We start from the raw sequence: 14783 nt of genomic DNA on the forward strand, positions 1-14783 counted from the left end.
CGGGGTCGATGAGTATGACACTATCAGCAAGCTCTTATCTTCTGGCGAGAGCAATAACTACAATGGGGATAACACTTGACGAACAGTAAATTTGCTAGAGGCAGCAAGAAATGTTCGAACACCACATTCCATATTGAAATCAACATTAATTCGAACACTAAATGTTCTAGAGAGACATTCCCTGGTTCACACTCATAAAGTGAAGATGGAAGCTTGACGTACTTTTATCAAAACGCATTTACAAATCATATATGTTTTTTTTTTTTCGAAAATTGTGGCATCAGTAACAACAGGAAGACAGACATGCATGTATGGTCACTGTTCCAGTAAAAGGCGTTAACAAAACCATTTGTAGTTATCTCCCTAAGTCAGTTTAATCACTTTATTTACAACCCCCAAAACCTGACTACTCTCCTTATTTGTTTATTTCTTTATCCCCTTTATGGCTCTCACTCAGGGCCAGTCTTCGTTAAGAGCTTGTCCTTGACTGGATCCTCCGTCATTAAAACAGCGCAACGTGAGCTCTTCCTCTTAAAACTAACCTTTTCCCCGTGTACTACCTGCCTTCTTTATCTCCATCAGTCTTTCCTATATCAACCCTGAGTGTACTACCCCTCATCTCTCCTCATGTGGGCTGACCTATTCCGCTTCGCTCCATTCTTCTCGGCCAGTTCGAGCGGCCCTACCCTGTTTACATCCTCCCGGCTAATTTCTTTCTAGCCCCACCGCGTCCTTCATCGCCATACTCCCTCCTCCACCATCTACCCCCAACACACACACACACAGTTCACATTCATAGTATACAGGCTGGCACCCTCCCAAGCCTTTGGCACTATTAGCGAACTCTTAAGCATTAATTTTGTTTCTTTCTTTCTCGGATGAACGTTTGCATTTCAAAATGATCAGCCTGACCGTACGCAACGAATGACTAGGCTACGCCGCCTAATCATTCGTCATCCCAAAACAACTTGTTCTATATATGGTCGCCGCCAAGACGCGCTTTGTCATCAAATTTGTCCCCGTGGGGCTTGTGACGTGTTCACCAGCATTCTCATTCATTTGCCAGGGCTTAGGGGGAGGGGTTGCTTGGATGGAGGGGGGTAGGGGGGTGAGGTTTACACCAAACTACGCCAGCAAAGAATGGGCACAGCAAAACATCGGCTCAGTCTCACCTGGTTAATAAGTTGTGACAATCTCAGTTGTGTTCCTCCTGCTGAGGGAGCTATCTTTTATTTTTTTCCCCCCTCATGCGACGTTTTGCTAACTTTCATTCAAGATGGTTATGACTGGATCATGCTTCTGCCTAGGCCATATACGCCAACGATATCATGTAAAACATCAGCACTTTGAAAAAAAACACACCATCTCTCCTTCCGTGTAGATTTACTCACACAATTACAGATGTTCTAACTAACTCGAACAAGGCTATTCAATCAATTATTACTAGCGTCGTGATGTGGGTCCACTGTACCCATTCTTAAAATTCGAGCATTTCTAACACATTAACAATCTAACAATAAGACAATGATGTTCAAAGGAAACAAGGATTTTCCAACTATTCATTCTACAGAGCAGGGGGTATCAATAACTCAAATCTAAATTTAATTCAATCTACATCTTGGATAGAAAAAAAAGGCAAGACTTGACAAATGGTCCACGGTCTTCAATTTTCACGAACCGCTGGAAGGAGAGGGTAAACAGTGTGTGTCTATTTTCCCCACCCTGACGCGTACAGAAACGTACTGGTGGAGGGAATGAGTCAAGGGTCTCTTGCTTCCCTGAATAAGCCCACACCACACCTGTCTCCCCCGCGCCATGTCCCACCTCCTGTCTCCCCCGCGCCATGTCCCACCTCCTGTCTCCCCCGCGCCATGTCCCACCTCCTGTCTCCCCCGCGCCATGTCCCACCTCCTGTCTCCCCAGCGCCACGTCCTGCCACCTCTCGTTTGCCAACCTTGCGTACACAGGAAACTACCACGATCACTCCTAAAAATCTATCTGGGCCTTCGAGCGAAAGATGCTATACTCGTCTCGGTCAGAACTACAGTTTATCGGCTAGAAATCCTCCCAATTATATCAGTTTTGACACGATACAAATCCTCCAAAAATACATCACAGTTTTCTCACTTCAAAACTACCACTCTTGTACACTCGCTCACCCAAACACTATATTCCCGCTTCTATCTTTACCTTCAGTCGCATCCTATACCAATTCAAGAAAATTGATTCGTTAAAAATATGTTCCGAAGCTAAATACTTATAAGACTATGATAAAATAAAATGTGTGCTAAAGTGTACATTCAAAAGAACGTGAAAGTATTTTTACACGCTTACGTTATGGGGTGTCATAATAAGTTAAAGTGATATAATAATAATAATAATAATAATAATAATAATAATAATAATAATAATAATAATAATAATAGAGCAGTGTATCCCTCGCGAGGAAAACGAGGTACCCACCAACGGAGCTTATCGCTGAGACCCACAGAAAACGAGAGGTACTCACCATTTAAGTTTATCATTGGCACCGGCAGAAAAGGTAGAGGACTTGAGGACTTCGCCCATCTCCTCCCTGCAGAAGCTGAAGTTATTGATAGTCCACATATAACTGAACTTTATCACCTTCACCTGCAAGACACAAGCGTTCGTTAATTTATATAATATAACAAAGTCTACTACAACAATTACCATGTCATTAATACACAAAACACACCTGTGGTCATTTTACGTCCAAAAGGTAATACATGATTTTGTAGGAGGGAAAAATGTACATATACAATTTTCAAGACAGTACTCCAAAACCATAATATATTAATGATTTCTGATCTACCAAATCCCACGGGATGGTGAAGATTTTGCCTTTTCATCCCAATTTATCCCTTGTATGTTTCCCCTTCATTATCTTCCACCCTGAAACCAACCCACCCACTACTGTTCTCTCACTTATCATCCGAACACAACAGTAATCTCTTATTACCTTCTTCCTAACCTAAACATAACTCTGATCTCTCTTACCTTTCCTATCTGGCCCACACACAACCCTGGCCCCCTTACCTTACCTATCCTCCCTGGCTCACAGGCAACTCTGGTCCCTCCTTTACCTTCTTCTTCCTCCCTGACCCACTTACAATGGTCCTCTCCCTTATCTTCCTTGACTCACGTACACAAATCTGGTCTCTCCCGACTCGCACACAACTCTGGTCTCTCCCTTATTTCCTTCCTTGCCCAAAAGCACCCACCTCACCATACTATACACCTGTTACACTGACTGAACTAGTCTTTCCCAGCCTTTCCTTCCACAGAAGTATTTCGGGTCCATTCCGCTTCGCCTTCCCCTTACCCATTTTTTCAAACAGAGTTAATAAACAACTACAAACATTTCAAACAAAGTTAATAAACAACTACAAACATTTCAAACAAAGTTAATAAACAACTACAAACATTTCAAACAAAGTTAATAAACAACTACAAACATTTCAAACAAAGTTAATAAACAACTACAAACATTTCAAACAAAGTTAATAAACAACTACAAACATTTCAAACAAAGTTAATAAACAACTACAAACATTTCAAACAAAGTTAATAAACAACTACAAACATTTCAAACAAAGTTAATAAACAACTACAAACATTTCAAACAAAGTTAATAAACAACTACAAACATTTCAAACAAAGTTAATAAACAACTACAAACATTTCAAACAAAGTTAATAAACAACTACAAACATTTCAAACAAAGTTAATAAACAACTACAAACATTTCAAACAAAGTTAATAAACAACTACAAACATTTCAAACAAAGTTAATAAACAACTACAAACATTTCAAACAAAGTTAATAAACAACTACAAACATTTCAAACAAAGTTAATAAACAACTACAAACATTTCAAACAAAGTTAATAAACAACTACAAACATTTCAAACAAAGTTAATAAACAACTACAAACATTTCAAACAAAGTTAATAAACAACTACAAACATTTCAAACAAAGTTAATAAACAACTACAAACATTTCAAACAAAGTTAATAAACAACTACAAACATTTCAAACAAAGTTAATAAACAACTACAAACATTTCAAACAGAGTTAATAAACAACTACAAACATTTCAAACAAAGTTAATAAACAACTACAAACATTTCAAACAAAGTTAATAAACAACTACAAACATTTCAAACAAAGTTAATAAACAACTACAAACATTTCAAACAAAGTTAATAAACAACTACAAACATTTCAAACAAAGTTAATAAACAACTACAAACATTTCAAACAAAGTTAATAAACAACTACAAACATTTCAAACAAAGTTAATAAACAACTACAAACATTTCAAACAAAGTTAATAAACAACTACAAACATTTCAAACAAAGTTAATAAACAACTACAAACATTTCAAACAAAGTTAATAAACAACTACAAACATTTCAAACAAAGTTAATAAACAACTACAAACATTTCAAACAAAGTTAATAAACAACTACAAACATTTCAAACAAAGTTAATAAACAACTACAAACATTTCAAACAAAGTTAATAAACAACTACAAACATTTCAAACAAAGTTAATAAACAACTACAAACATTTCAAACAAAGTTAATAAACAACTACAAACATTTCAAACAAAGTTAATAAACAACTACAAACATTTCAAACAAAGTTAATAAACAACTACAAACATTTCAAACAAAGTTAATAAACAACTACAAACATTTCAAACAAAGTTAATAAACAACTACAAACATTTCAAACAAAGTTAATAAACAACTACAAACATTTCAAACAAAGTTAATAAACAACTACAAACATTTCAAACAAAGTTAATAAACAACTACAAACATTTCAAACAAAGTTAATAAACAACTACAAACATTTCAAACAAAGTTAATAAACAACTACAAACATTTCAAACAAAGTTAATAAACAACTACAAACATTTCAAACAAAGTTAATAAACAACTACAAACATTTCAAACAAAGTTAATAAACAACTACAAACATTTCAAACAAAGTTAATAAACAACTACAAACATTTCAAACAAAGTTAATAAACAACTACAAACATTTCAAACAAAGTTAATAAACAACTACAAACATTTCAAACAAAGTTAATAAACAACTACAAACATTTCAAACAAAGTTAATAAACAACTACAAACATTTCAAACAAAGTTAATAAACAACTACAAACATTTCAAACAAAGTTAATAAACAACTACAAACATTTCAAACAAAGTTAATAAACAACTACAAACATTTCAAACAAAGTTAATAAACAACTACAAACATTTCAAACAAAGTTAATAAACAACTACAAACATTTCAAACAAAGTTAATAAACAACTACAAACATTTCAAACAAAGTTAATAAACAACTACAAACATTTCAAACAAAGTTAATAAACAACTACAAACATTTCAAACAAAGTTAATAAACAACTACAAACATTTCAAACAAAGTTAATAAACAACTACAAACATTTCAAACAAAGTTAATAAACAACTACAAACATTTCAAACAAAGTTAATAAACAACTACAAACATTTCAAACAAAGTTAATAAACAACTACAAACATTTCAAACAAAGTTAATAAACAACTACAAACATTTCAAACAAAGTTAATAAACAACTACAAACATTTCAAACAAAGTTAATAAACAACTACAAACATTTCAAACAAAGTTAATAAACAACTACAAACATTTCAAACAAAGTTAATAAACAACTACAAACATTTCAAACAAAGTTAATAAACAACTACAAACATTTCAAACAAAGTTAATAAACAACTACAAACATTTCAAACAAAGTTAATAAACAACTACAAACATTTCAAACAAAGTTAATAAACAACTACAAACATTTCAAACAAAGTTAATAAACAACTACAAACATTTCAAACAAAGTTAATAAACAACTACAAACATTTCAAACAAAGTTAATAAACAACTACAAACATTTCAAACAAAGTTAATAAACAACTACAAACATTTCAAACAAAGTTAATAAACAACTACAAACATTTCAAACAAAGTTAATAAACAACTACAAACATTTCAAACAAAGTTAATAAACAACTACAAACATTTCAAACAAAGTTAATAAACAACTACAAACATTTCAAACAAAGTTAATAAACAACTACAAACATTTCAAACAAAGTTAATAAACAACTACAAACATTTCAAACAAAGTTAATAAACAACTACAAACATTTCAAACAAAGTTAATAAACAACTACAAACATTTCAAACAAAGTTAATAAACAACTACAAACATTTCAAACAAAGTTAATAAACAACTACAAACATTTCAAACAAAGTTAATAAACAACTACAAACATTTCAAACAAAGTTAATAAACAACTACAAACATTTCAAACAAAGTTAATAAACAACTACAAACATTTCAAACAAAGTTAATAAACAACTACAAACATTTCAAACAAAGTTAATAAACAACTACAAACATTTCAAACAAAGTTAATAAACAACTACAAACATTTCAAACAAAGTTAATAAACAACTACAAACATTTCAAACAAAGTTAATAAACAACTACAAACATTTCAAACAAAGTTAATAAACAACTACAAACATTTCAAACAAAGTTAATAAACAACTACAAACATTTCAAACAAAGTTAATAAACAACTACAAACATTTCAAACAAAGTTAATAAACAACTACAAACATTTCAAACAAAGTTAATAAACAACTACAAACATTTCAAACAAAGTTAATAAACAACTACAAACATTTCAAACAAAGTTAATAAACAACTACAAACATTTCAAACAAAGTTAATAAACAACTACAAACATTTCAAACAAAGTTAATAAACAACTACAAACATTTCAAACAAAGTTAATAAACAACTACAAACATTTCAAACAAAGTTAATAAACAACTACAAACATTTCAAACAAAGTTAATAAACAACTACAAACATTTCAAACAAAGTTAATAAACAACTACAAACATTTCAAACAAAGTTAATAAACAACTACAAACATTTCAAACAAAGTTAATAAACAACTACAAACATTTCAAACAAAGTTAATAAACAACTACAAACATTTCAAACAAAGTTAATAAACAACTACAAACATTTCAAACAAAGTTAATAAACAACTACAAACATTTCAAACAAAGTTAATAAACAACTACAAACATTTCAAACAAAGTTAATAAACAACTACAAACATTTCAAACAAAGTTAATAAACAACTACAAACATTTCAAACAAAGTTAATAAACAACTACAAACATTTCAAACAAAGTTAATAAACAACTACAAACATTTCAAACAAAGTTAATAAACAACTACAAACATTTCAAACAAAGTTAATAAACAACTACAAACATTTCAAACAAAGTTAATAAACAACTACAAACATTTCAAACAAAGTTAATAAACAACTACAAACATTTCAAACAAAGTTAATAAACAACTACAAACATTTCAAACAAAGTTAATAAACAACTACAAACATTTCAAACAAAGTTAATAAACAACTACAAACATTTCAAACAAAGTTAATAAACAACTACAAACATTTCAAACAAAGTTAATAAACAACTACAAACATTTCAAACAAAGTTAATAAACAACTACAAACATTTCAAACAAAGTTAATAAACAACTACAAACATTTCAAACAAAGTTAATAAACAACTACAAACATTTCAAACAAAGTTAATAAACAACTACAAACATTTCAAACAAAGTTAATAAACAACTACAAACATTTCAAACAAAGTTAATAAACAACTACAAACATTTCAAACAAAGTTAATAAACAACTACAAACATTTCAAACAGAGTTAATAAACAACTACAAACATTTCAGAGATAATAAACAGCTACAAACATTTCAAACAGAGTTAATAAACAACTACAAACATTTCAAACAAAGTTAATAAACAACTACAAACGTTCTTTGCTACACTCTTGATCTCAGAATGTCGCTGGACCCCCCCCCCCCAAAAAAAAAAAAAAAAAACCGGCTATAAACACAAAATAATAATAATACTAAATAAAACAAAGGAATATACAATGTAAAGCTACGGCTTTGTCCGAAGAGTTGGTGAACTACGAGTTCATTTTATACGATATATATAAATAAAAAATAAACGTGTCACTCCTCTTCTACAACCATGAACGTATAAAAATATTATACTGACAAGAATCAAATACCCAGATTCACAAAGGAATGGACTACTGAGAAAAGTGAGAGGAAGATGATTAAAAATCGTATGATGCGTCTTATTGAGGAAAACGATACACTTTAGCACTACAATCAAGACTATAACGCAATATCTTGTGATTTAGATTGAGCTGACGTGATCAATTATGCTGTCAGGTCTTACGAATGCATTAATGAGTTTGTTTTATGGTCTGGGTATAAAGCGCATGGGGCACCATTAATTTATGCCTACTGATGGGTGTGTGTGGCCAAATACAACAAGTAATGCTGTATCTTGCAGACACCTCACCTCACTGTGGGCCCAATTAATTCTCTTGAGAATCGAAATTTCAAAATTTGAATATACTATACGATTAACTTTAACTTTTCATTGTCAGTTTTACTCATACATGACCGTAAATTGACGTAACATATACCATTTTCTGTGACTACAGTCAGAAATGCAATCTGCACCTCATCATTACCCAAATATCTCAGCGCTTCAGTTGTATTCAAACCTAGTTTTCACATGAACGGCGTAGATAAACATTCTTCTTGGGGTCCAAGAAAAAAAAGTAATTCTCAGTATGCAAGACCCTTTTATATACTGAATATACCTTAACTAATTCCCAGGATTTATGGAGATGCAACGTGTTCATGAAATCCTTCGTAGATACAGGAAAATTAATCGATAACCTGACTTGTAGAGCTTGTGTATAAAAATCTCAATTTGCACATCAAAGTTTCCGAAAAAAAATTCTAAAATGTTTACAGTAAATGTTTGAGGGACAGCTGGACTTACCCAGAGCTGGGTGGTTGGTAGGGGGTGTGTGGGCCTGGTGAGGCACAGCTGGATGCTGCTGCTGCTGCTGCTGCTGCTGTTGCTGCTGCTGCTGCACGCCCGCGTGCGGCGCTGCCACGTGCGCCGCTGCCGCTGCTGCAGCTGCTAAAGGTGGCGGTCCCTGGTGGGGTTGCGGGGCGCCTGCAGCTGCCACTACTGCGACTGCTGCCGCTGCAGCCGCCGCCGCTGCCTGCTGCTGCTGGTGCTGCTGAGGAAGATGAGGTGGGTGGCCGCTGGCGGCGTTAGGCGCGGGTTGAGGCTGCTGTTGCTGCTGCTGCGCGTGCTGTGCCTGCCCGTTAGCGGCAGCGGCAGCTGGAAGAGCGGCTGCTGCGATGGCTGGCTGCGGCTGCTGCTGTGCCGGCTGAGGTTGCTGTTGGTGAGGTTGCTGCTGGGGAGGCTGCTGCTGCTGGGGTGGTTGCTGCTGGGGCGGAGGAGGGGGTTGCTGCTGCTGCTGCTGCTGCTGGGGCGGGGGCGGGGGCGGGGGGTTGTTGTTGGAGTGGGGCTGGGGCGGCAGGGCCCCCGACGCGCCGCCGGAGCTCCCGCCTCTCGACTCCACCGTGGCGGCTGACGCGGCCCAACACAGCCCCGACCCCGACCCGCCTCCCCACACTCTACACACCTGCAACACAAACACTGACATTAGTATTACATCCTACACACCTGCAACACAAACACTGGCATTAGTATTACACCCTACACCCCTGCAACACAAGCACTGACATTAGTATTACGTTCTACACACCTGCAACACACAAAAATCAACCTTAGTATCACACTCAACACACCTACAACTCGAGTACTAAAGTATTGCATTCTACACACCTGTAACACAAACGTTCCTACAACACTGCACACCTGCAAAATGATAACAGTGGAGTGACACTCAACACACCTGCAACACCATGCTGTCGTCACAACCACAACATCGTCAAAACAAGTGGATATCTTAACAACACAACGACTTCCGTTTGCATGACTATTCATCTGACAAGAACAACAACAACAACAACAAAACACACACATACCTAAAACCACCACCCTGTTGTGCACGACCCCACGACCCTTGGGTATCATGACCTTGACCTTTTGACCTGACTCGTAAGGATTAGCAAATGATAAGTCAGTCATGCTCAGAGGGTCTAACACCACGTCCGAGAATTTCTTGTCCATTAGTAATCACACGACCCCACCACTAACCCAAGTGCCCTCAATAACCACAAATAACATCCATTCCACAGTATCCTATAACCTACTACTAACAATTTTGTCAAGTAATAGCAAGGTACTTCTATTTTTTCTAACAATTTTGTAAAGTAATAGCAAGGTACTTCTATTTTTTCGAACAATTTTGTAAGGTAATAGCAAGGTACTTTTTTCTACTTATAATCGTAGTAAACTCTGCTTTTAACTACGAACATAAGTATTTTCTTTCTTTTTTTGTCTGATTTCCAACATGCATCCGGTTCAAAAATAAACATTGCCCAGACATACACAAGTTATCCCTCAGGTCATAGCGGCAGGCAAGCCTCCCACACACGACAGGTCTTGTTAACGAAATGTTGGGTTTTACTCCCATCGACCTATGAGGAAGGTCATTTAGGCCTGCGAGTTCCGAACGGCCAAAACAACTCGCGCGCGCTTCCCCAGCGATCACACAGGATTTAATAAGGCTGTTAAGTTTAGCGTTGGTGTGGCCGCCCAGACGTGCGCGCTTTCTCGTCGCTTGCCAATCCCACTGACACGACACGATAGGTCCTCTTCATTCACAAGCCACACCCGTTGGTAACTCCTGTAACACCCATCCACTCTTTCCCTTCGCTTCGTATACACTGTACAGAAAAGTCTCTCATCACAAATGAGTAAGGGCGACAGTAATACTCCCCCTGGCAACGTAGCCAACTGAACGGCAATACAGCTGTGTTACTGAGCTCAACTGAACGGCAATACAGCTGCGTTGGGAGTCTCCCCCCCCCTCCCCATTTACTAAGATTCCCTACGAACGCATCTCAATAACGCACATTAGTATTAACGCATACCCTCAGTAATAATAACGCACTTTAGTATGAAAGAATACCCTCAGCACTAACGCGTACCCTCAGTGCTAACGCATACCATCAGTGCCAACGTATACGTCCGGGACTAGCCCACACAACTAACATTAACGCATGCCACCAGTGCTAACGCATTAACTCAAGTAATAACGCATAAATGTGCTACTACCACAACTGAATCTATAGACAGCGTCCGACAATGTTTATAAAAAATAACTCCACCTCTCTACGTTACCATACAACCTTAATCCCAAGTTAACATACAACTAACAACTCAGACTGCCACCATGTTATAATATAAATATAACCATAAATTAACATCTATATAATATATAGCAATATAGGTACTGTAACTATACATCTCTACCTTTAAAATATGGCCATAAGCTGTATGGCATAACGTTAAACACATCATGTAATTCGTCAAAATTACCTTTAATTATAACTATCATACGGGTACATAAACTAATGAAATGTATTCTCATCAATACATGAGCGACTGATGGAACTGTAGGCCAGGCAGGAATGACCACTATACCCTATTCTGCCACACGATACACGAACGGTACGACCCCTTGAGCAAGAACGCCCGACCCCTTGAGCACGACGGTACGACCTTTGAGCACGACGGTACGACCCGCTGAGCACTGACGGTAAGGTCCTAGCGTATGATGGACCGATCTATGACCCCCTGATCATTCAGGGTCATGACGAAGGTCAGGCCACTAAACCCATGGGCCATGAAGACGCCCTTTGCTCAAATTCCGTCTTCGTTCCTAAGAATCAAAGATGGAGATATGACGAAATGATAACGACATATCCAATCTACTGGAACGGCTTTTAAAGAAGAATCTACCTACACTACATTACAATCACGCCCGAGATCAACCATAGTAAGGATTTATAAAGCAGTTTTAAAGGTGTTTAAGGTAACAGTTAGTCTATCTTCTTACGTCTGATGAGATAATGATAGTCTTATGAAAACAAATAACGGAATATGATTATGTTAACAGGAAAAAAAAAAGTTTCTTCGTGCGTGCGCCAGCGGCGAACAAGCTCAGTTCCCAAGGCAAAAATGTTGTACAGGTCTTCTAACAGTTATCCAAAGTTAATGTGAAGTTCAAATTTTCTTAGAATTTACCAGTAACGTCCAATTTGCCGGGTCCTGCGCCCATAACATCAGTTGCCAGGAATGCGTACACTGCGGAAATCACAGAAATTTTTCCACTTATGAACATACTTCAATAGTATATATATATATATATATATATATATATATATATATATATATATATATATATATATATATATATATACCTATACTTTCCCAACAACTCTGTTCTAAAAGAAAGGTTCATTTAGACCATCTTACACTAGTGACAACACTAGGATCCCATTCATCTATCACGGAATAAAGTACTGAAACTGAATTCACGTTGCCTAATCCTGGACTGCCGGCCAAACACGCATAAACCGCTTGGTTACAGGTATCATATACATCTGATCCCTTGGAAGTGCCACACACACACACACACACACACACACACACACACACATAAAAAAAAAAAAACACTGCTGCGTAACCTTTTGACTACTCTCGGAACAGCTGAAATACCAGGAAGAGGAATCTCTCTCTCTCTCTCTCTCTCTCTCTCTCTCTCTCTCTCTCTCTCTCTCTCTCTCTCTCTCTCTCATACCGTAGCGACGCTATATCTGTTTCACCCCACCCCTTCCGACCTCCGTTCTCTCTCTCTCTCTCTCTCTCTCTCTCTCTCTCTCTCTCTCTCTCTCTCTCTCTCTCTCTCTCTCCTGAGCTCCTACCGACCACCCAAGAGTGTCTGACCCGCCTGATCACAAGGTTCATCTTAAAAGGGCACCCTGATCCTATTTACAGATGGACGAGCTGGGTTCCAATGCTGCTCTCTCGTTCATCCGTTCCCTCTACCTGCAGCTTAATCCTTCTAAAAAAAAAAAAAAAAACTTGCGCGCTTAACTGTGGTCGGAAAAAAAATATAGATTCTGGTTATAGAATAGCTTTAAACATAATAAATCTAAGTCACGAGATGTAAGGAAACAAAAAAAAAGGAAAATCTATTTAAACGTGGGAAATCTATAAGACCTTCTTCGTGCCATTAACATTACCGAAGTCCAGGCGAAGCGACTGACGAAGTGACAATACTTAAGTCTTCATAAATACATCCCGGAGGTGCACATTTTCAGGGAAGCTTACACTACAAACACATCAGGATGAGCATGTTGATCTTGGCCAGGTGTACAATGTTGATCTTGGGCCGCTGTACAAGTTTACAGCCAATTTAACGGTCATTCAAGAACCATTTTCCTATGAGTGTCGCCTCCCGTGCGATGCCATGATTTGAGATTCGGTGCCCGCAACTACGCTTTGGGCCCTTGAGCACGCAAGACGGTACGACCCTTCGGAACGACGGTACGATCCTTTCATAAGCACGACGGTACGACTCTTACGTGATAGTCCAGCTTGGCATTTAACCCGACGATTTACGGTCGGAGGAGAGGCTAAACTACCCATACCATGGGTCACATTACATCGTTCTCATGAAACACCCATCATTCACGAGGCGAAGATTAAATTCAGCAAACACGATGAGGGCACTAAAGACCTGGGTATTTGGGGGGAGACTATTTTTTTTTCTAACGCTCGGGACATTGTGTCAATATGCATCAGCAAGCAAAGGGCACTGACAAAATACTTTCTTATTTTCTTGTCTTCTTAAACAGATCAAATGGTACGGAGAACTTACAATGCAAACTCTCTCTCTCTCTCTCTCTCTCTCTCTCTCTCTCTCTCTCTCTCTCTCTCTCTCTCTCTCTCTCTCTCTCTCTCAGCGTGCTGCCTGAAAGCCTAGGAGATCAAACCACATTCAGACGTTGCACATTTGATCTCATATACCTACGTAAATATCATGCATGTCTACAAACACAACTATTTTTTTTTTTCTAGAATTTCTTATGAACGGTCGCGTTCTATAAATATGGAAACAATGAAGTGATCCTCACACCACACAACAGCTCAAAACCTGATGTTTACTCAAAAACATCATATGCCAAGCCAAAATCAGGTACTTGTACAGTGGAATTATGTTGATGTGCTTCTCCTCTGATAATGGTACTACACAGTTCTTAGTCCTGTATCTGCAATCATCATTTCTTATCAGAAGAGCTTAATGGCCCATAAAGTTGGGTGTCGTGTAATATCAATGTTTTTCTCCATAGAGATAATATAAAGTCGGCGCCCACTTAGGGGAGGGGTCCTACATAACAAAAATAAGCGCTTCATAACACAGTTGTTAAGATCTGAAGGTGCTACACTGCCGCTTCTCTGGTCAGGGCGGATTGTTTCTACGAGAGAATCCACTCGCTCAACACGTCGCTAGCCACTCAACATGTTGCTAGCCGCTCATCACGTCGCTAGCCGCTCAACATGTCGCTAGCCGCTCAACATGTTGCTAGCATTCAATGTGAACTTCTTAAAAAGATCATCTCACCTCTGTACACAGTTAGAGATGTGTTACACAGGTATCAAATCAGCTCTAGGGAGTCGTTTCATATCAGATAAACCTATGAACGAGTCTCGGATCGGCTACACACGTGACGAGTCGAATTCAGGGCGAGGATGCGACAACTTAATGATATGACCCTAATGTGGACG

General features: G+C 37.1%; 1 protein-coding gene across 1 annotated transcript in view; it reads right to left on the bottom strand.

Moving 5' to 3' along the window:
• Positions 1-14783, bottom strand: part of rdx (BTB/POZ and MATH domain-containing protein rdx) — a 67168-nt gene that overhangs the window by 42342 nt on the left and 10043 nt on the right. The window contains exons 2-3 of the mRNA XM_071677749.1: positions 9367-9655; positions 2510-2678 (exon numbers count right to left, since the gene is read on the bottom strand). Of these exons, the coding sequence (XP_071533850.1) occupies positions 2510-2678; positions 9367-9655 (458 nt within the window). The remainder of the gene's footprint in view (positions 1-2509; positions 2679-9366; positions 9656-14783) is intronic.

This window comes from Panulirus ornatus, chromosome 25 (assembly GCF_036320965.1).
Source record: "Panulirus ornatus isolate Po-2019 chromosome 25, ASM3632096v1, whole genome shotgun sequence".
In the NCBI taxonomy this organism is placed as follows: domain Eukaryota; kingdom Metazoa; phylum Arthropoda; class Malacostraca; order Decapoda; family Palinuridae; genus Panulirus; species Panulirus ornatus.